Raw genomic sequence first — 23119 nt, 5'->3', positions numbered from 1 at the left:
CTTAAACAGTGTTGACATTCACTATGTAAGTGCTTGCAAGGGTGTTGGGTGGTTTTCATTATCATTTTAATCACGGAGGTTCAGATAAATAACAGCTAAATCAAAGTAAACCCATATCCGAAGTCTCCTAGGCTTAGAGGTGAAACATTGGAATGTAAACGTATGATACTCTACTTGTCCACTTGTGTCTGCAGCCTGCTGGAAATGAGTTGCAAGAGATGTCTCATCTTGGAAAACTTCATTGCACTCCAAACACTTTAGACTATGTCTACAGAGTTTCGAGGGGTCTTCGTCCAGGGGCATGGCTGGGATGACAGGCGTGCTTGCTGGGGCCGAGATCACTGTCCCCGTCAAGCCAGGCTGGACCTTGGTGACCGTGTGTGTGCTGACCCCCCCGGGGCTTTGAAGCATGGATGCAGCTGTATTGCTTGAAGGAGATGCTATCATCTGATCTGCTGGGACTGGTTTTAAGATGAGGTGGGAACACTGCATTACAACTCCTTTCTCCTTGTGGCCACGGGCATGGGAAAGGAGACTGCACTTGTTGTAGAAAACTAAGTTCTTTGTGCAATGGTTACAGGTCACCTCGATCCGCACGCTCCTCCTGTCATAGTGCTGGGTCAGGCTCTTCTCGAGAGCAAAGGAGTCACCACACTCCAGACACTTGTAACCTCGCGTTGGTAACGTTATTCCAGCACTGGCAGGGGGGCTCAGGTTTGGGATGTAAACTGGGACAGGATTGACACTACTCAGCACCTTGTTGAACGCTTCCACGACGGAGCTTTGTAGAGATGACACCACCTGGACTCGAGACACTTTCTTAGAAGGCTGTGAGGCTGCTGCAGAAATTATTGCCTGCTTTATCTGCTGCTGAGGTTTTGTTAGCACTTGGCGGAGTTCAGAGGTGGTTTGAGCACCTTGAGGCAGAAGGTTAAGGTTGGCAAGATGGACTGTCTTTGGCACAAGTTTAGCACTGGCAAGGCTCGATGCTGGCACCACAACAGTCTGCTGTTGTATGGCGTTGGCAGCTTTTATAATGGCGCTGCTGGCACTCTGCACCGAGGCAGCAGATATTACAGTGGCTTTCACTGTGGTGTTGTTAGCAAGCTTCAAATTAATCACTTGAGAACCTGCTGTTTTAACTGCTGAAACAGGGAGAAAGGCAGTAGCCACAGGTTTGATAGTGACCTGTTTTGGTGCAAGTTCTGCAGATGCAACTGCATTGGTGACAACTGTGGACTGGAGAGGAGCTCTAGGAGGAGAGGAAAGCACAGCAGCAGAGGTTGGCGAGGACAGCAGAGATGTCATGGAAGTTACCAGAGAAGCATTCTGCTCTGGCTTTTTACCAGAGTCCAGATCAACCTCTGGTAACACTCGAGTAACAGTTCTCTTGATCTCCCCAGAAGAAGTCTTGATGGTTTTTATGCGAACTTTAGGAATTGCTGGTGTTGACCCTGCAGGAGAAGAGGGAGACCCTTTGCTGCTGTTCTCACTGGACACACTTCTGGGACTGTCAGGTGGCTTGATGGACGGCTTTTTAGCACCATCAATGAGACACTGAGATTCAGGTGATTTTTCAACAGCCCGGGGACTTTCACTCATGTCTTTTGGAAGAGGAGAAGATTCTCCTGAATTAGACTGTAAATCTTTGCTGGGATCTGTAGCTGCCTTTTTAGCACTCAGTGCTGCAATCGCAGCAATGCACGAAGAGAGCTTTGCTGATGACTTTGCTTTGGACTGTGAAATGCTGGCAAGATTTGCTTCGCCTTTTTCAGCACTCAGTTTTCCATCAAGTACCCTGTTTTCAAGCAGCTTCTCAGAACTGTCTTTTAGCAGTTTGTCCTCTGGTTTGCGAGCTTTAAAAGGCTCATAGACACTTAAGTTCATGGAGTTTGTCTCTGCCTCTCGTTTAGCAGCTTTACTTTTATCTAGACTACTTGAAACTGAGATTCCAGATTTAATCAAGTTCTCCCCTCCAAGTGCCTTTAGTTTGTCATATTCCTGCTGAGATATAGATCCTGCCAGGACATTTGCTCTGAAGCTTGCCCGCATCTCCTCTTTATCTGGGGGGTCATCCACCTCAATCTTTTCATCATCATCAAATTCTTCAGCACTTGATATGGGGCTAAACTGGTTGAAAGCTGAATCCTTCAGTGTAGTCTCAGAAGCTGACCCATCATCTTTAAGTGACTTCCCTTCATCTTTACTGTAGCTATCAAGAGCCGATGAGGTTAGAAAGCCATTGTGCAAGCCATTGCCTGTGGAATGGTGCCCATCCTTGTCCACTCCTTCGGAAGAATCAATAGTGCGCACGTTCTTCACAATGACACTCACACCAACGTCAGACGATGATGGGGCATGAGAATCTTCATCTGTGTGAGCATTCTGTTTGATGTGGCTTTCATGGTCATCATGGCCAGATTCAATAGCTGCTTTTGGATCAACCATGTCTGGTATGTCAAAGGCTGCAAGAAGGTCATCGAAATCTGGGGTCTTCATATCCCCCATGGTCATGTATTTGATTGTAAGCAAATCTGTAAAACAAGCAGAAAGTCATCACTTCAGTATGTGAAGCTCTAAGAGCAGAGTCTTATACCAAATCAGCATATGATCACATAGGCCATGCAGAAAGGTATTATTTCACTTCTGAAGTAATATTGTCAGAAATGATACATCACAGAACAGTGTTCTGGTGCCAGGGCACAGTCACATCATTAGAGCACAGCTACAGTAAGCCCCTGACTTCACAGACTCTATCAGAGTCATTTCATTCTAGCACAGATTTCTCTTCAGTGACTTTCTTCCTGCCTCCTCTCCTGCCTCTCCACATCCACAATGACTACAGGAAGATTCCCAGACTTCAGGAAAATAACATGAGGCACAATTCCTCCTAAGTCTAGATTTTCCTTGACATTTGCATTATCAACCTCATGAGCCTTCCTGAAGATGGTAACAAATGTGTTTTTACTAATAGTTTAAGACTGTTGTACTCTTTTCTGTAAGTTAAATTGATTTACAAGAACTATGGAGTAAGTGTCTCCCTGTGTTCACAGTAGTCTTTTTCAGCAGCTCCAATGAAGGATCTGCACACTACTCCTGACAGGTCTCACCTACTTTAAGGACCTCCCGTAACAGATTCTCCAACCTCCAATGTAATTTACTCCAGTCATTCACAATTTTCACTGTTCCATGTTTCCTCCTGCATAATGTGAATCTTTCTTAGTGCAATCTGAACAAACTACATGTGGTTCTATTCACCTGTCCTCTTTGCAACAGCATTTTACTCCAAGACCGTTATCTCCCTTCAAACTTCTCCTTTTTAGGGTAACCAACATCAGATCTTTAGGGTTTTCTTTCCTCTTGCAAATGACATTTTCCAGATCCTGTTCTTTCTGTTCAGTAATCATCATCAGGCCAGAGGTAATATTCAATATAAAAAGATACTTAACCAGTGAGTGTTAATGTTAGAAAGTTCAGTTTAGAAAGCATCCTGTCTGTCCTCCTGCCTTGGTATCACCCTAAAGGACTGGAAAACATTATTGTATAGCTCAACACTCTGTCTCCAGTATCAGGTAACACAAGCCATCAGAGAACCACGGTGTTACTACCTGCAACGACGCTCTCCAAGTTCCTCATATTAGGTCAAGCTAATAGTAGCAAGAAGCTACATGCCCCATGGCAGAAGGTCTCTTGGAAGCCGCTTGCCAATGGAGGTACATCCTACAGCTTCAGCAGCTCACTTCATTCTCCTCCTCTCAGCCCATTATCTTGAGCTCTGGAGAGAAACTACTGGCTGTTGAGTTCAGCTGTAACAGTGCTAAGGAAAACTAATCCAAATGCATACAAGTTTAAATACATATTTTTATAGATATCAACTGGGGCAGCACTAACTGCTACTCAGGAGGAAACAGTTTATTAAACTGGCACAACCCCTTTGCTTGACAAAAATCTGCAAGTCTTACGTATTCATGTATGACCTGGGAGTCATTCTGGGCTCCAAGAAAGGCAACTGAGGAATATTTCTCCAGGATACTGGAATACACACAGACATTTCGTATAGTACCTTCAAATAAATAGATAATGGTTCTGAAAACTGTTCACAATCCACTTAATGGCTTTGTTGCTTTGTCTGACTCCTAAACACTGAAATACATACACACATAACAGCAAAATCACAAAGGAAGTTCCTGTAAGAATTAGATGGAAAAGATTCCAGAGACCAAAGCCTACCAAATCCATGTAAAACTACACAAAGCCTTAACTGACACAGTGTTTCATGGTTTGAGATACTGGTTATTTGCACTGACTGTACATCTGTCCATAGGTGTCTTTTTATACAATACACCCTCAGAAAGAACTCAAAAGTCTTCCTGGTCTAAACCTCCCTCTAATTACATACACTGGAGTTTAGTTAACATTTAGCAAGAAAAGTGAATGAAGTAAAGGCCCACTTAAATGTACCTGGATGAAATACTGTGTCAGAGCATGGCAGAGGAGCTACATTTGTCCTTTACTGAGCAACTCAGACTAATTCCACACTGGGAAAGTATCTCAAAAGAACTGAGGGGCCTGCAGAGCTGAGGGCATAAATCCATCCTCAGGAGCACACTGCGTGAAGCTGCAACTGCCTTTCAGGTGTCTGCAGAAGGAACAACTCCCATGCTCCAACAGAGCATGAGAAGGGAATGGTTTCTTCTCCACAGGCACCCAGAATTACTGCTGCCCTTATGAAGAATCAATCCTGTTCTTCAAACATTTAAAGCCGCTCAAGTTAAACAAGGATGGACAAAAGCCATGGCCAGTCTTGACAAACAAGTAAGCAAAGTTTTAACCTGGGCATTTATTCATCTCTTCCTCACTATTGTAGTGTATCATTTGAAGGTGCAGTATATAAACTATGTTTCCATCACAACTGCCACAATGTGGCTTCTGAAGCCACACTCCTCCCTTTTTTTCCTCTGAAAACCTTTCAGGAACTCCTTCCTTTAGGGATAAAACTCCGCCTCTTATCCAAGATCAGAATCAACTGATTCCCTGGCTGCCAGACAAGCTGTTAGCCTATTCCTTCTCTGGGCCAACGTGATGCCTCCAGAACAGGAAATGAGGCAAGTTCCTGGTTCCCTCAGAAACAGCCATTATCCAGGAACTGGAATTTCTTTGAGAATTGCTTTGAAAAGTGCTGAGAATAAAGCTCAGTGTCTCCAGAGACACACAGAGGTGGAAGACCCAGCATCACAGGGCTGCTATTAGGATGATTGTCAGCACTGGACTGAGAAATAGCCCACAAGGTGTGTAACCAAAGAGACGTTCCTCAGCCTGAACAACAAAACTAGATGTAAAGAAACAACCTGAACGACCGCCGATCTTTGTCCAAACCAGAACTGTTTTCAGCTTTAGTTTCTATAACCAGCAGAGTCTGGATACACTTTATGATTTCCATTAATCTCTTTGGCGACAACATCCACCCCTATGTGTGCATCAATGTCTTACTGAAACTGAGGTGTGAATTAAGTTCTGGAGGATAAACCAAGATTGTTTTGTTTGTGTCCATGCTTTGTTCAAAGCACGTGTGCAGGACTTCCTACATCCTTCTTTCTTTGGAAACACATCTCCTGGAATAAGCGCTTCCCATGAACAGCATGCAGAAAATGGCACAGGTTTTCACTGCCTGTCTTTTCCCAGGCAGCCCTTTTCTTCCAGCTCATCTGGTAACACGTTCCAGTGAAGCACTCACTTGGGTAATGACATCAAAACAAGACCCAGTCCATGAGAACTCTCTACTGGCAGTAGAAGCAGAAAGCAGGGCAGGAATTTGTTGCTATACCATGAGAAACAGTTCAGTTGTTGTCAACCTTTTTGGGGCCTTCACACCCTGGCTGCTTAGCTGGAAAGCCTAAGGATGTATTCAAAGACTTTAAGAGGCTGATCTCCAGCAAAAAGTGGAAAACACCATAAAATGTCATGTATCTGAGAGCTTCTGTCCTGTTATCAGGGGTCTCAGAAACCATTTTGAAATCCTGTTTTCCTACAGCAGCTACTTCTTGTTACAGGCATTTCCCACTGTTCTTTTCAGGACTATGAAAACATGAGCATTGAGCCACCACTTTCCAGTGTCTCGATGGGTATGTCTCGATTCTGGAAGAATACTCCTGGTAGAACCATAGATAACAACTGTTACAGTTAAACTGGTAGGAATTCCCAGTTAGATGCAGTATTCCAAGACTAAATTCTGATAATCCAGTAAATACTCCACTTCCAAACATGAGTACTGATTCCTAAATAACATGGTGCTCATTCTGGAAGAAAATGCCTACAAAGGGAGCAATCCCAGCTTAACCAGCATAAAAGCAGTTTTTAATGAAGTTTCTGTATTGTTATGCCAAGAAATCTCATCAGGTAGAGAAGACTTAAGTGATTAAATTAGAATTACAGTAATATACATCCAAGCATTAGGCAAACAGCAGCCTAATGCACAGCTTAGGAGCACTTCATTAGTTATTCAAGATATATTAGTAATGATGACTGACTAATACTTCTGATTATTTACTTTGACAGCTAATATGTGAAAGCCAGACAGAAGCTATCTGCTGCCGCACCCTCCAAACCTGCCTCAGGAAATGAGAACCACATCTCAAATCACAACCTGCTGTGGTTTAAATGCTCAGCAGGCAGGAGGATATGCACGAGGCCACTTTAACCACAATCAGCAATGCCTGTCATGTTCACATGACATACGGGTTCCCTTTCCCTTATCAAGCTTCCACAATTGGTTACTGGTGCAAAACTAAGATTCCTGCTTCCAGGAATAATAGGGATTCCCTTCCTAATAGAAAGCATTTTGATTTTGTAGGATAAAGGCCTCACTGACCATCCATAGGATAAATACGGTCACGCCAGTCCTCATCTTGGCTTAGTATGGGGTGTTTTACAGTTAAAATGTATCTGCTATTTCAACATTAACCACCTTATCTGCCTTAGAAAGAAAAGGGAACTCCAAACCAAAACGGTTTCCAACAGGCATTTCACAGAACCTGAGAACAGGGAGCTCTGAACCCCAACATCTCTGCTCAACGCAGGACCCTTAGGACATCATGTTCTGAGTGTTGCCAAAGATGGAGACCCCAAAACCTCTCAAGGCAACAGGTTCCCGTGTTCCACCACCCTCACAGGAAGTATTTAAAGCAGTAACCAGCATTCAGACCTACTCACATTCACTTCCATTCCCACCCACTCGTGACAACATCCAAACGTGTTTCTGGAGTGCACCATCCAGTGGAAGCTCATCAAACCATGGGCCACAACTGCTGATCCAGAGCACGATCCCAGCTCATGCCATGGGCAGACACACCACCTTGGATCTGGGACAGGGTAAGCAGCTACACAAAGCTCAGTAGTGGTGGTGGTTTATAAGGCTGTCTCTGCAATAGGTATCATTAAGTAAAGACAGTTCCTGTGAATTTGCTTTCTTAAGCGATCTTCCATGGGGTTTTTGACAGCCAAAATAGAATTTCTTGTAGTTCATGACTCCTCAGAAGCCTCATTTTGTATTTTAACTCCTCCATTTTGTAACTTCCTTAGTTTTTTGCAACATGGGTATCTCAAGTTCTCTTTGGGCAGGAAAAAACAGGCTGAGAGGAGAAGGGATATCTTCTGAAGCCTGTCCATTTGCTCTTCCCACACCACCACTGAACTACCTCCCGCACAGTCTAAAGAGAACCACATGCAACTGGATCAAAGCTCACTATTACCAGCCTTCGGCTGGCAAAAAGAATAGGGGTATTTCAACAGTGAGCAAGGCATCTCCTTTCCCACACCACATGGAGCTGAACTGACCAGCTCTATCTAGAGCTGGCCAAATGAAACAGCCTGTACTTGTCAAGAGATCCAGTTAAGGTGTTGGGCCTAACAACTTCCTGGATTCTTCCTAACATGGAGATGAATTCATGACAAGCAGGTAAACCCCCAAACCATCCCTTTTGCACTCTACTCAAAAGGAATGACAAAAATGGCTTCATTTTGTACTTCTGTATGTAAAATGGGCAGGACAGTAATGCATGAATAATTCAGATGTACAACAGTAATGAACGGAACGTTGAGATTCCCAATTTAACACAAATGTGAATCACATTCTAAAGAGCACTTGCTTCCTGCCTATTTCCTTTAATGGACTTTGGTTAAGTGGGTGGCTATTCTTGCCCAAAACCAGCATGAAGCAGCCACAGACAATCACGGTGAGAGCACACCAAGTCAGGCAGGGCCCTCCTGTGCACCACTAGCAACAAACAGGCCCTAAAACATTAGGGTCACATTTTGTTTTCCTTTTAAACATCCACTGCCAGCAATCTGTATGCATATTTATGTTTTAACACATATTGATACTTGTAAGTAAAGCAAAGTTAGTTAATTCATTCAAAAGAGCCTTGGAACTTGATAAATCATCCCCCTTCTTCCCAAGATGAGCTACCTGAGACAAGGCTCAATGCAAAGAGAGATCACGATTGCCGATGCAGAGGAGCAGCCCTCCAGCAGGAAGCAGCATTTTCTGCTGGAACTGGTGCAAATCAGAACCTCCTGGTGAAGAGCATTTACAAATACCATGAGACTAAACAAACAAAACTCACCACCACCACTGCAGGCTCCAGCATCTATTCGGGTTTCTCATCTTACAGCCTGCAGAAATCTCTGCCATTCAAAAGCTCCTTTGCTCAGAATCAGGATTCAGAGGACAGCCCGTGCTCAAAAACCCAATCAAAACAGATACGCTGAATTTTGTCACATTTCAAGAACATACACTTTTAACACTGCTTAGGAAGAAAAATCAACCTAAAAGGTGCTCTCATGGAGCATAGGAATTTTAGCTGACACTTGGAAAAGAACATGCATCATCATTAGCAATAGATACTATTCCTATCATGCAACAAGAATTCAGGTTTGCAAGCATCATTTTGCCAGATGTCTACAGGCAAATATAGAACCTCTGCATCCCTCTTATGAATAAGATGAGCAGAAATCATCTGCACAGTGATCTGTGCAGCATTTTGCTCCACCACACAAGCTATTTACTGCCCCATCACATCTGAGAAACAACCCATTGCAGCTGCATTAAACCCCATCAAACCATCATTCCAGGCTGAACATTAGCATGCTATTTTCACTCTGCCACAATTAATACCTCAATACCTTACGTAATCTACTGCAGTCAGAAAGGAAAAGGTTCCCTGGTATTGTCACTCCCTGGTGCAGGCACCCTGCCTATCACCAGCCTCCACACAACTTACCCAAGATCTACAACCTCCCAAGGCTTTTAAGCCTGTCTGCTTTAGCAAAGACCCTCATTTCCCACTAGGACAGAGCATTTTCAGTGGATTGCCTCCATATTTATCTTGCTTGGAGCCAGCACAGGCAGGACTGGTCAGGTCTCTTAAAAATCATCCTGGTTCAGATTCTAGAGCTGCTGATTTCCTGTTATAGGAAGTAGCAGCTCTAGCAAAAGAATCCCCAAGGCAAAACGTTTAGTGTTCCAATGTGTAAGCCCTAACAGCCTTTGTTCTTCCCTTTGCTAGATTCATCACTGCTTGCTTCCCTCTCCCCCTCTCCCTGTCTCTGAACCCTTCAGCTTCCACCACAAGACCCAAACGCCGGCTCCAATCTAAGTACACATCTATTTTTCAAATGAGAGGGGAAAAAATACCCTCTCCATTATCCATTGCTTTGAGTTAAAAGCAGCCACCCCCAGGAGCTGCTGCACTGCCCAGCCGGCTTCCCAGGCTGATTTCATTACTGCACAACGTTATAATTCATGCTGCTAATAACCCGCTGGAGCTCCATCAACCCTCTGAATACATCTTTCCACTTGGCTCCTGCAAAATCCTCCCTGGTTACAACAGCTTAAGAAACACCATCCATACTATTCATTTCATACGTGGGTTTTTTTCTATGTAGCTATATTAAGCACACATTTAACACTGAAGACCTGAATTCAGAAGCCAGTATTGGGCTACTCAGATTTGGCCAAACAAGCAACCTTTAAATAAGCAGAGAGCACATTCTGACTGCTGTAACGCAGCACAGACAGTTCAGTGCCATGTGCTCCACAATTTCTGATTGTCACTCAGAGGCCTGTTCCCTATCCCCACATTGTTATAAAAACGTATAGCTGGAGACAAGATATTGCAATTCAAACACTGCATTTAGCCCAAGATATCAGTAAGTCTTACAAATAATAGCTTTAATCCTATTAAAGCTGGAGGACGTTAATAGCATTTCTTTAGTAACACTTAAACAATTGTCTCCTTACTGATGTGTGCAGCCAGGAGCCAGATTCGCTTTGCACATACATGTACCTTCATGCTATTGTTCCATTCACACCCAAACAGCACAGCTCACCTTGTGAACCTTGACCTTTGAAAGGTTTTTAGCCAATGCTCAGTGACTGCCACAGACGCATTACCTCTGCAAATATGAAAGGGTTAAAGGCAGCCCCAATCAATAGGCCTACAAGGGAAAGAAAGAGACAAAAAGGAAAGCGAGTACGCCTTACAGCACCTCTGCAATGCCTTCTGCACAATTTCACAACACTGTTTCCTTCTGGCCCTACAGAAAGGCACAGCACCCCCCACCCCCCCTTAACGTCTCCCAAAGAAGCAAAGCACAAGACAGCACCCTGTAAAGAAAAGAGCATGCAAACAGCATTCTTCAGTCACAAGCATTGCTACAATTACAAGTCATTCAAGCCGGTTTATTCAGCTCAGCTTTAAAATAAGTCTGCATAACCAGTGTCCCACCCTTGCAAAGCACAAGTATTTTAATAAGGGTCATAAATCTCAGCTCTTGCCCATTCCTTAAGCATAAAAAGGCACGAAAAGCCAAAGTCATCTCAGTTACTGCAAATATGTACATTTACATACAGAACCCTTTATGCCTCTATTAGCCACATACCAGTGCTGTGTGTCTAAAGTGTGCATTCACATACTGGTTTGGGATGGTATCTTTCTGCAAGCTCCTCTGCTTTTGGCTGCCATGAAGGGAGGAAGCTATCCCACTGTAGTAGCTCAGTGACTGCATTGTGTTCAGGAGCTGATCTGCCTCAAACCAGTTCCAGCCGGTTCTGGTCACCCTACATAAAAAGCTATGGCAACCCTCGCGGAGTTGCCAGCAAGTCCCTGGAATGGCGGGGCTCTCCCTGCTGGGGCTGCGGGGCCGCGCTGGCCCCTCGCCCTGCGCCCCACACGCGGCCCCTGCGCCCCACGGCCGCCCCACACGCTCCCTTCCTCTCCTCCCCACTTACCTCCCACAACCCGGCTCAAAGCTGAGCGTGTGTGCGTGCCTGTCTGTAGCTAACAAAGAGACCGCAGCCAAACCCCGCACAGGAGCTCTCTGCAGCGCCAGGCAGGCTCGGCCACAGCACCGGCAGCCCCGCTCGGCTCCCGCAGCACCGCTGCCCCCGGCACATCTGCCCTGTGCCTGCGGCCGTGGGGTGGCCGCACACGGTCCCCTCCCGCCCGCCCCGCTCCTCGCTGCCTCGGGGGCCGCTCGAATGGCATTTTGTCTCCTCTGCACAGCGCTGCTGCAGGGGTTACCCACACACGCGCCTCCCTCCCCGCAAGAAACACATTTCCGCAGCAGCAAGATGCCTGCAGGAGCTCCGCTGCCCCCTCCTCGCAGCGCCGCGCTGGCTGCTGAGCTCAGGGCTTTCTCTTCTCTGCTGTGCGGCCGCCCCCGAGGCCCCGGGGAGCAGCAGCGGGCTGCGGAGCCCTCGCCCGGCCGCGGCCCCCTGCCCAGCCCGGCTGCGGGAGGCCGGGGCCGAGCTCTGCAGCCTGCGCCGCTCCCGTCCCGCAAGATGGCTGCGGCCCTGCTCCGGCTGCCCGCTCCCATCCGCTCCGGGGCAGCTCCGCACCAGGGCCGCGGCTCCCTGCGGTGCCCGGGTCCCTCTAGAGCAGGGCTCTGCGCCCACCTCTGCCCGTGGCAGCCGTGCTCCGAGCCCACTCCCCACTTCTCCTGTGCCACCCAGGGCCTTCCTCCTGCAGGCCGACAGTCACCCCAGCCCCAGTCGTTGTGCTCCCCGCTGCTCCTCGGCTACTCACCCCGGCACTGGTAACACCAGTGACCACCTCCTCCTACGCGCCAGGCCCCATCCTCCCGGGATGTGCCGCGGTGGCTCCTCGGCAAGGCTCCCCTGCAGCCAGCGGCCACGCCAGGCGACACCAGCAGCCCCTCTGCTCTGCGGGCTGCACCTGTAACTGTTAGCAGAGGTCTCGGGCACAACCCTTCACCCCCCCTTCCCCTGCGGAGAGAGCTCGGATCTGGCACTTTCTCCACATCCCTCATCCCCACCCCATTCTGGGGAAAACGACCATGTTCTTCCGCTGCCTCAGCCCTGTCTTCCCCGCACCGCGGCTGCAGCCGGCCCTCCCTCAGCCCCGCAGCCCGGGTGGGCTGCTCCCGCCTCTGCGGGCCGCCGTGGCCCCGGGCACCTCGCTGCCGGACCGCGGCCCCCTCCCCTTAGCGCGGCGCTCGCGGCCCCCCCCCACGCCGGGCCCGCTTCGCTCCCCGGCCCGGGGTCGGCCCTACCCGAGCGGGCGCTGCCGAGCCCGGCCCGGCGGAGCGGACCCCGCCACGCGCGGGGGATGCCCGGGGAGAGGAGGCCGCGGCCCCTCTGGCGGCGGGGAGAGCGGCCGGGCGTGGGAAGGCGGCCACGGCCGAGCGATCCCCGCCGAGCCGGCCCGAGGCCGCCGGCCCTGGCAGCGCCGGCGCTCGGGTGGCCGCGGGGCTCCGGCGGCCGCAGCCCTCGCAGCGCCCCGGCCTCGGAGCGGCCCGAACCGCGCCGCGCCGAGCAGGCCCGGCAGGCCGCTACCCGGAGCCTGCCCGCGGCGCGGGGCCTGCGCGCCGGCGGCGCGGGAGCCGGGCGCGGGGCCGGAGGACGGCGATCCCCACCGCATGCAAGCTCGACCCCATGCAAACACACCTGCTGCGGCCCCGCGGCCCGGCCGGCGCCTCAGGCGGGCATGGCTACGGCCCGCGCTGCCTCGGCCGCCTGCGGCGCGGCCTGGCTAAGAGCTGGTGGAACATAATGGCAGAGGCTCTGCCGGGATGAGGAGCCGTGGGGGTGGGGGTGCCTCGGCTGCACAGATGGGGGAGACGCTCCCGTGTGATTCCGTGTGAAACGGCTCCCTGGAGTGTGCCGGGGGCGGGGAGGCTGCGCTGCCGCCGAGCGCTCCGCGGGCAGCCGCGGCCGGGCCGGGCAGGTCGCGGCCTCCCGGCACCCGGGGGGGGGGGAAATCCCCGCTCCGAACCCAGGCGGCCGCGGGAGCCCGCCCCAGCAGGGAGCGAGCGGTGCCGGAGGGCTCTGGGCGCGGGCCCGGTCCGACCCCTGGCCCGGGCCTTCACTGCGGCCCTGCGGCAGGGATGGGGCACGGACGTGGCAGGCCCTGCCCTGCCCGGAGCCGCGAGGCCCTCAGCGCCTTCCCGGCGGCGTCAGTGGGTCCCGCTTTGCCTGCGCGCCCCGGGCCTGCCGCGGCGCCGCTGGGCCCCGGTGCCGGTGCCTCAGCCGGCAAGGGGCAGGAACGCCACGGAGCCACCTCCCGCGTTCCAGCCCCGGCGCAGCTCCGCACGCGGCGGGTCGGGGCGCGCAGAGTCCGGCCGCGCCGGTGCAGGGGTGACGGCGCGGTGCGGGCCGCGGGTCCGGTCACCGGCCCCATCACCGCCTCAGGGCTAGGAGCCGCCCGGGGCCCTGCCCAACCACAGCCTGGGACCCCGTCCTGAACCGAGCCTGGCCGGCCTCCGCGAGGGAGTTCGGTGGTTTCGGCAGCTGCATCTCCAATAGGGTCTGTTTGCTGCGGAGCAACCTGGCGTTAATGCCTTTGTTACACATTCTAATATGAAATTTCCCCCTTTCTGCCATAGAATATTCTACAAGTGAGCAGCAGAATGTGAAGTTCTGCGTGTGAATCACTTTATTGGATCATATGAAAGGCTTTAAATACACAACACCCATCTCTGGTTTATCCTATCAGCCTGGCTTTTACAGACTTTACAGACAATATAGACTATATAGTCAATAACTATAGAGACAATAACTATATATTCTGGTTGAAATAACGCTGGTTTATGACAATCTCTTCCAAGGCCAGAGGTCAGGCAGTGAAGTCCCAAAGGCCTATTGCAGCATCAGCAGCACAGGTCCCTATGGGGGGATGCTGCAGCAGGACCTGAGCTCACAGCCACTGATGGATGGGGCTCCCGCCCTGCTGCTCGCACCCAGGATTTCCCAGGTGCACATCCCAGCTTGTTCTGATCATCCAAACCAACAGCAAACTGCTCCATTGCCAGCCTGGCAGTCAGTGAGTCTGACAACTTCATAGGGTTTGAATAGAACACATTGATTTCGCTATTTATTCACATAACAAAGAAATGGATCCGTGTTGTGCGCTAGTTCTAATATTACAGAAGGGCCATGAAACTCATCCTGCACAAGCCTGAGGCTCATCCTGCAAGTGCCATGTAGAATTAGGCCATTGTGTTTGTGACACCCTGTTTCTTCACAGTTAACTAATAAACCAATTTGACCAAGGAAAGCAAAACGTGGAGCCTGCTCCTTACACTGCGTCTGCGGCCGGTTTGCACGATGGTGTAAAGATGATGGCAGCTGCTACTGCTGCTCTGGCATTGGGATCTGAAATGTTAATTGCTTTCACAGTTGATCCATGGCAGGAAGGCCCTGCGCAGACAGCCTGAGGTTCCAGGCAGGTGTCCTTGACATCTCCGTGGCAGGAAGTCTGTCACCCCCAGGATTTGACTTTCAAAACATAAGTATGATTTCCAAGTGGAGGCGGGCTGACAGCTCTGCTCCCCTGGCTTTCAGTTCAACACACACAAAGGAGCACACAAGTGCCACGCGGCACTTCTGCTTGGTGAGGCTTCAGCAGGTTCTTACATGTTGACCTTGCATCTTTGACCTGAGGTTTAGTCCTTAAGTCATCTCAAGAGTGTTGTGACTGCAGGTAAAGCTGTTTCAGTGAAGGCAGTGGGTGGTTTTAGGTTACTCCAGCGTTGCCAGGGGTAGGAACTGGAGCCCCTCACTTTATCCTGTCTCTGCAGCTGGGGCTGTGCAGGGACGTAACTTCTGTAGCAGCACAGAGCTGACAAACCAGGCTAGACTGGGACTTGCTCTTCTGTTTCAGATGATGAGTGTCCAAAAGAGAGGTCCCATTCTCTCCCCCACAGACACTGTGCTGTGTAATGCATAGAACCAGTGGTGAGGAAATGACTGGTGCTATAGTTACTGCTTCATTATTTAACTTCAGGTGCTGTTTTAGGTTTCCACCTTCACATTTCCTGCATCATCATACTCACAAGAGCAGAGCAAAGCCTGTTTCTTGTTGCAGAATACTTTAACTGTTTGGAATGCAATGGGCCTTTAACCACTATATTTAAACATTCAGGATTAAGAATCCAGCTTACGACTCAACCTCCCCTTTGCAGAGACTCCTATTACTGTTCTCTAGATATTTCCTTGGCAAAACAACCCCAATTTCCTCTCCTGGTTATTAAAAGAAGTCTCCCATTGTATTTCGAACTAAAAGCTCCAGGATTGCTTTTAGAAAGAGGAGATGTATTAAAAGAAAGGGATCTCATATGAGATAAGGACCTTGGCAGGGAGAAATCTACAGCCAGGCTCTAAATAAACCTTCACTACTGTTGAGTCAAATGAAATCTGGGATGATTTTGACTGGGAAGTGTCATTGAGTAAGCAAATAGATGAGACACGCACCAACCTGCAGCCACATCTGCAGACTCCAAGTTACCAGTCTATCCAGTTAAGACAGCTCCTGGCCCAGTAGCACATTGAGACCCGAGTTTGTCATGCCATGTGCTTCTGGAGGTGCTGGATGTGGCCATCTGGGAGGCTCCAGAGCTCTGATCCATGGCCAAGGGGTTAAAACTCACTGAATCTTCACTCCAGATGCCTGGATCTAATCTGCCATTTGCCAAACTCCCCTTTGGGGGTGCATTAAAGCCCACCTCATGCCCACACGTGGCACTGGTCTGTGCTGAGGCTGCCACAGCAGCTCAGAAAGAGAGGCATTGCCAGTAATAGGTGACAGGAAACGTGTGAAGCCCATGTATACTAACCCCTAAGCCTTCAAATGTAAGCTCTGGTCTGATGAGAGAGGTCTTACTATGTAATAAGTATGATTTACAAGTTGGTGTTAAGTGTGGTGGGTAGTGAAACAGCTTCCTTGGCCTCTTCTCCCTGTTATAACTGGCTTTGAAGACCATCTGTCAGAGAAACAGGAGGAAGAGGAGGACAGGAAGAGAGCATAAGGAGTAGATAGATACAATCCAAGATAAATGGATGTAGTGTCAGGGCAGGGGAGGATGTAAGAATTCAATGTTAGGGCAGTCTCTGTGGGGCAGACAGTGCTCACATCCTAACTTTGCATCATCTGTGCCTCCAGCAAACACACTTCCACCACAGGCAGTTCTCCCTACGTGTAAAGAATGCATGGGACAAGGGCTGGTGGCTACACAGAAGCTGATAACTCTGGTTGTTGTCCATCTGCAGGAGAGAAGCTCTAACTACAAAGTGAACACGTGCAATGCCCAAAGAGCAGGAAGAGTGACAAACCTTCTAACTCTCGGGATGCGAGTGCTGGAAAACCCAGGATAGGGTCATGTCTTGAACAACAAGAGGCTCAGATTCTTCACCGCCTGTAGAAGAGATGCTGAGTTCAGACAGAACACAAAGCCAGGAGGATTTGGCAGGGCTTAATTATTCCTTACCTCCTTTAGTTGAAAGCCCTTGTCCCTTGTCCTGTCACACCCCGATCCAAGCACGAACAGCACTGCAGAAGGCCAGGCCTGGAGCTGGGGTTTCACACACTCAGCCTCCACCTGCATCAGCAGTGAGTTCCACACAGGACCACATGCAGACTGCAGGATGAGGGTTCTCCCGTGAGCACTCTGGTCTTTCCTGCTCTCTAACACCTCCCAAGTGTGGGCCATCAGCTTCCTCCGCACGCACCAGCCACCTGCGTGATTAACATCCCCTGGAACAGAGCTCATCAGGCTGGGACATTGAAGGATGTCTGCTTTGTTCCCTGCCGTGTGTGTGCCCGGGCTCCTTCCTTCTCCTGACATTTATTCAAGTACAGGAGCATTATCTGTGAATTATTCATCAGACAGTATCTGATGAGGCCGGGGCTGTGCCGGCTCCCACTGCTTAATGAATGAGCCATTAGCCTGTTGCAGATGGTGCTGTCAACAGCTACTCCAAGGCTGTGTGCTCACCTGCACTTACACTGGGAGCAGAAGGGCAGAGCCGAGGCTGGGAGATGGTTTTTAGTGTGATATCCATCAAGTGTCATGCCACAGCCAGTACTCCGGGTTTACTCACTGCCAAGTGGCCTCGTTAGGCACTTCCTCTAGGAGCTGTAGGTGGAGTTTCCACAGGGCACCTTCTCTCAGGGCTGGAATGAAACCAGACAAGGAGAGGAGTTACATTTGCAACACTTAAACTTCATTTTAGGCACAATCTAACACAATCTTCTCACGATAGAAAACCTTTGTGTGCAGTTGAGTAAATCCTTTCAGCTGCAGGAGCAGGGACGGACCCTGTGCATGTCATAGGGCCCCTGGTGCACCGTCACTCTTGGCCCATCTGCTCCTCCTGCTATGAGGAATACTTGGGAAAAGGGAACTGAGCTGCTCTGCCAGGCTGGTCACTTGTCAGCCTCAGTCAGCAGCAGATATGGAGAGTGATCTGCTGGAAGGGGTCCCCTGGTGACAGTTATTCCCTATGGGATGTGAGGTGGGCACCGGCTCCCCCCCATCTGGTTCTCTCCCCATAAAGCCAGCGCAGTGTGAGGGCTGAGCACCATCCATCGCTGCTGTCACTGGTGACAACGGTGGCTCCCACCAACCTCCTACAGCCCTGATTAGATTGTGCTCAACACAGGCTGCTCGGGGAGATTACGGCCATGTCCTGGGCATCATCACATTGTCCATGGGGCTAACCCACTGCTCCAGGCCTGGGTATCTCATCCCCTCACCTCCAAGACACCTCTGCCTTGGAGATAGTGCTCCCACTCACCCATTGCTCCCCCCAGCACGTGCCTAATGCCACAGCTCCATATCTGCAGCTTCATTCCAGCCCGGACCTCACTGTGCCACCTTCCCCACTGCCTCCTGCCCTGCACCAGCATGGCCCGGGGGGGCAGATGTCACCAGGGCAGGCAGGAGATGCTGCCACCCATGGGGCAGCACAGAGACCTCCTCTGCACCCTGTTCTAGTGGAGCTGAGTTCTCGAAATCACTCCGTTCATCACAAAACAGCACAGCTGGGAACCCATGTGGTTATCCCAGGGAAAGAAAATGAGCATCTCTCTGGAGAGAAGATGCTGGGGAGGAGGAGGATAAGGAGGAAGGGAAGGATGAGGAGGAGGAGGAGGCCACCTCTGTGCAGAAGAACGTTGACACCTGGTGGCTGGCCCAGCCAACTGCTGGGGTGATGGCCAGTGGCCACAGTGAGGGTCCAGCCTCCTGCTAGGGGAGTTCAACAGCCTCAGTCCTACAAAGCCTCCTCTAGGGCAGCCACGCCAGCTAAAGGGTTCCAGATTCCAGAACAGGGTATGGCCAGGATTAGGCCATAACAAACAATTCCATGAGCCCAACGTGCAAGAAAGTGGCTTCAGATAAGGCAAGAATGTACATTTTGCACTGCATGATGCAAAGAACAACCTGGGGAGCAAAGTCAATCGCTGCACGTCATCCCTCTACTCACTACATCCCTTATTGCTGCTTCTTAGAGCTGCCCAGCAATAGGGTTTACATAAACCAACTCCAGTTTGTGATACAGCAACATTCCAATTATACCTTTTGTACCTTATATATATCCCATAGTCTGAACATCTTCGGATCTGGCAGGCAGATGGAGTTTAACGGGAACTATTACATCAACAGATGCTCCTACCTAGTTAGCACTGCTCAGGCAGGGAAGAAACTGAGGGAAGGCAGGAAAACATGTTTTCTGAGGGAGCCACCATCTGCTAATTCGAGAAGCTGCTGTCACTGATGACTCAGTAGCACTTGAATATGTGAAAATATCACTAATATCATTCTCAAGACAGCTATTATTATATATTAACTTTATTATAGCTGTGGACCAGCACTGAGACTATAGCAATAAGAAACTACTGTAACTAATGAGGCTAAAAGGGAGATAACTTTAGAGTTAGTTGAGAAAGGGCAGTTATTTCTCTTGGGAACCTTTAGATATCAGACCTGGGGCTTATCTTTCTTTTCTATCATATTCTGTTGAGAAAGGGACATGTTTGTGGGTGGGCATCACACAGGGCTTAGCAGAGTTCATAAAAGATTGCCAGCAGCAGAGGTGAAGAGGTAGAGCCAAAAGCAAAGATAAATCTATGTCCCAGGCAGTTACTACTCCACAAAGAACCAGGTACACCCCAACAGGAATACCTGCAGCTTCCCTTCCCTCGCTGTTCACTGTTGGGATCTCCTGCAGGCCGAGTGCCAGGCCTGCAAGCATCTCCTTTGCAGTTCTGTCTATGTGCCATACCATCATCTCCCTCCTTGCCCTTCACCCCATTCCCCACAGCATGTTCTCACCCCAAACCACACATCCAGCCCGGCTCAGGGAAGTTCCCTGTAGAGAACAGGCAGGTTTGGGAAGGGCTGAGCTCCCTTGTGCCTGCTAAGGCTGAAAACCATGGATTTGGCATTGCAGCTGGTGAAGGGAAGCCCCTTGGGGCCTGTACCCTCCATCAGCAGCTGAGCACTTGTGTTCACCCACTAGAGAGCGTGTGACTGCACAAAACCAGCACAGCATCCAGGCTCCTGAGGGATCCCGTTGCTCCAGAGGCATGCAGCAGCATCCTCTGTATTCTATTATGTTCTATTTATTAACAGAGTTCTTCAAAAAGCATCCTTAGAATTCACGGCTTTAGCTGGTCCCAGGGGATTTAATCCATCCCTTTGGCTCAGCAGCCAAAGGCCTTTTCTACGTGACAGCATTTACAGTGAGGAAAGCACCAAGTACCTGTTTCTTGCTCAGGAATTGCCTGGGAGGGCCCCGAGAGCTGCTGGGACTTGCTGATCTCAGCCTAAGGTCTGGGCAGCTTCCAGAGGAGAAGCAGGAACAGGGCCAAGGAGTGGGAGCTGGCACGGGTCGGAGTTCATCCCATTTTATGCCAGCTGGGTGTTGCTGCTCTTCCTGAAGGGAACACAAACACAGTTTTCTCTCTCTGTCCTACACTTCCCAGAGTACAAAATAGTTCAACGTGGGTTTCACTGACATTTCTGAACTTCTGTTGTCTCAGCTGGGCCCACAGAACAAGAAACACTCCCCTCAAGAGACGAGCCAACAAAATGTAGTGCATAGAGTTAGTTTGCTCCCATACATCCCATCAGAGGAAAGGGGGATTTAACACAAGGGGGCTGCCGTGTTCCAGCCAGGATTATGCCAGTGAAGCAGGAGAGCGGGGATTAGCAGGGAGCCTCCAGTGTAACGTGCTACGAGTCCTACCTCTGATTTATGTGCTGCAAAACTTTCAACCAGCAAATCATTCCTGTGATTCCAGTGTTGGGTGCAAAGCTGCAGCTGGGTACCACTGAAGCTGACAGGCATGAAGAAGATGGGATGTGAACAGAGGACAATCCTGGGACCACTTTAAACACCTTCAGCACTAGAAGCAGCACAGGGGGAAGTTAAGCTGAGCAGTTTCAGCTCTGCAGAGCTGGGCAGATGGGCTTCTCCAGCTCTCCAGGCTGCCTGATGTAGCAAAGAGAGGTGAAATAAATCCTAACCACCACGTGAAGCTGTAAGAGAGCCCAGGAAACATCTGGGAGCTGTTTCATCTCAGCAGCAGTGAAGTCATTTGCTTTAGCCACTGATTTCAGTTGACTCTGAGGAATGAAAGCAGGGTGCTGAGACTGCTGCTGCCTGAAGAGCGGATGGGGAAGTCCTAGTCACTTCCTCCTGCAGATGTGAGGCTGCTCGCTGGGTACCACAGCCCACACGCATCCTGCTCTCTGTGCGTGCCAGCAGCACGGATGGGAGACAGCATTTTTCTTACTAGCTCTTAAAATAAGCCTGGGATGACTAAATTGCAGCAGTGGTACCTCAGAAATGAATAACTGCTTCGTTTCCTCAACATGGAGGAGTTCTCTCTCCATTCCTGCAATTATTAAACTAAAAGGATGATCAAACTTAAGCATAACCCCCCCCAAAATCCAACTCCCCCAAACTCTCAACCCTTCCTCCCACACCTGTTACCCTGAACCTATCTCCAGCTGACAGCAAACACCTTGGATCTCAAGATGCCCCACTACAATGTGAGCAGATCTTGCTCTGCCTCAATTAAAATGCTGTGCAAGGAAGGAGTAACACTGAGGTGCATTATACTTACAGTAGTCAGGAATATGTGTCAAGGTGAACATAGCCCTGAAGCTTAAGGTAGGTGGGAGCTGCCAAAACTGTTCATTAGCTGACAGGATGAGGAGAAATAATTGATGCATGAACAAAAGCAACAACTCCAGAGAGCAAACCCAGCCTTGAGAGCTCTTAGTGAAGAGTTACACAGTGCAGATGGTCTTCTGTAACCAAAGAGACAGCTTAAGGATTCTCAAGATCAAAGGTTGTTTAACTGAGGAGGCAGCTTGCAGAGCTTAATGTAGATATAGAAGGTAAATTCACTCCTACCATCTTTGTGTAAGATGTCTCTCCAATGAGGTATGAATTGACTGGACTGCAAGAGGAAATGGCTTGAGCAAGTCAAAAGATGCCCCTATTCAGATACCTCCTGCTGCTCACGGTGGCCAAACCCAAATAACAACCACCTAAGTTACACAAAAGCCTATAGCTATGGGTAAAGCAGAAGCAAAGTAACAGCCTAGCAGATACTTCCAGCAAAGTGTTATCCCCAAAGAACTGCATTTCAGGAACCCCTCCGAGGCTTCAGTTCAGAAAGGGCATCCCAAGGCAAAGAGAGCTTTAACAAACACCCAGGTTTAGTCATGTACTTTAATCCCACATTTCACTGGGATTTAAATGTTGGCTTCATTTATGCACACTGAACTTTCCCAGTTCACTGGATATGAGCCAAAGGAAATAGGTGCCTCTTGCAGCCTGCCCTGAAGAACCAGAGCATTTCACCTTTAACAGCACGTGATTAAAGCAACTTGAGCAGTTCCTAAAGGCAGTAAGAAAATCCTTTTCCATCACCATTCCCTTTCAGGGAGAGCTCAGAATGACGAAGTATTCACCCACACAACTGCCACAGCCAGAGTTTTGTCAGATGACGGCACAGGTCCCTCTCCAGTCTCTAGTTCTGTGATGTTCTCTTTACCATGTTCTTACCATGGAGCTCTGAGCACCCTCGTCTAGTGGAAGCTGTTGGAATTGGATGAGCTTTAAGGTCCCTGCCAACCCATTCTATGATTCTGTGTTCACATATAGTTACATTTCAAGCATCTCCCATACAGATCCTCAAAGGTTAATCAGTTCCTACCTAGGCTGACAGGGCTGCGTATCCTCGGAGCACGTACTAAGCTTGAGAACTAATCAAGGGGCACTGGAGCTCTCTGGTAGCACTGAGCAGCTACTCCACTGTCAGCACCAGCTGCTGCTTGCTGGTAGTTCTACACCCTGCCAGGAGACAGCTCTCACACCAGCACTGCTCCAGGAGCCTGCCTGTGTCTCCAAGGGTGCACCTGAAAACAGAGCAGCACACACAGGGGTGAGTTGAACCACTGGATTCTTTCTCTAGCCACACTTCCCAAGGAAACCGAAAGTATTACTGAGACTCCTTTGGCTATCTCCATGAGGTGATGGAGAGGATCCCCTGGGTTCAGGCAGCAACACAGTTGGGGTAGCAGAGCTAGAAGGAATATAAACTTGTTAAAAACCAAATAAAACCTTTGAAGTGCACAGCTGAGACACCTGCATAGGCTCAGGGTGAAGGTGTATTTGACTTGAGCTGAAGCTCATGATTCAGATTTCCCCTTCTATGCTTTGTTTTAATCAAGTTTGGGGCTTTTTGAACTAGGAGAAGTAGAAGAATATGGCAACAAGAACATAGCAACTACACATGCACAGATA

The 23119-nt window shown here is 49.6% G+C and overlaps 1 protein-coding gene across 11 annotated transcripts in view; it reads right to left on the bottom strand.

The window, feature by feature from the left end:
- The window catches only part of ZNF532 (zinc finger protein 532), a 36141-nt gene extending 22976 nt beyond the window's left edge, over window positions 1-13165 (bottom strand). Inside the window, exons 1-3 of one of the 11 annotated variants that reach the window (XM_032919643.1) lie at window positions 12965-13165; window positions 12084-12239; window positions 175-2534 (exon numbers count right to left, since the gene is read on the bottom strand). In XM_032919643.1, coding sequence (XP_032775534.1) covers window positions 175-2514 — 2340 coding nt within the window. In that variant the 5' untranslated portion in view covers window positions 2515-2534; window positions 12084-12239; window positions 12965-13165. Of the gene's footprint in view, window positions 1-174; window positions 2535-3608; window positions 7679-8621; window positions 8801-10386; window positions 10495-10938; window positions 11230-11287; window positions 11609-12083; window positions 12377-12964 lie in introns of those variants that run through there. The other 10 variants (XM_030474857.1, XM_030474861.1, XM_030474859.1 and 7 more) reach the window with 10 other exon arrangements.
- Between the last annotated feature and the right edge of the window lie 9954 nt (window positions 13166-23119).

The sequence above is a fragment of the Strigops habroptila genome, chromosome Z, assembly GCF_004027225.2.
Source record: "Strigops habroptila isolate Jane chromosome Z, bStrHab1.2.pri, whole genome shotgun sequence".
Classification (NCBI taxonomy): Eukaryota; Metazoa; Chordata; class Aves; order Psittaciformes; family Psittacidae; genus Strigops; species Strigops habroptila.
This window is presented reverse-complemented; position numbering and strand designations above follow the sequence as displayed.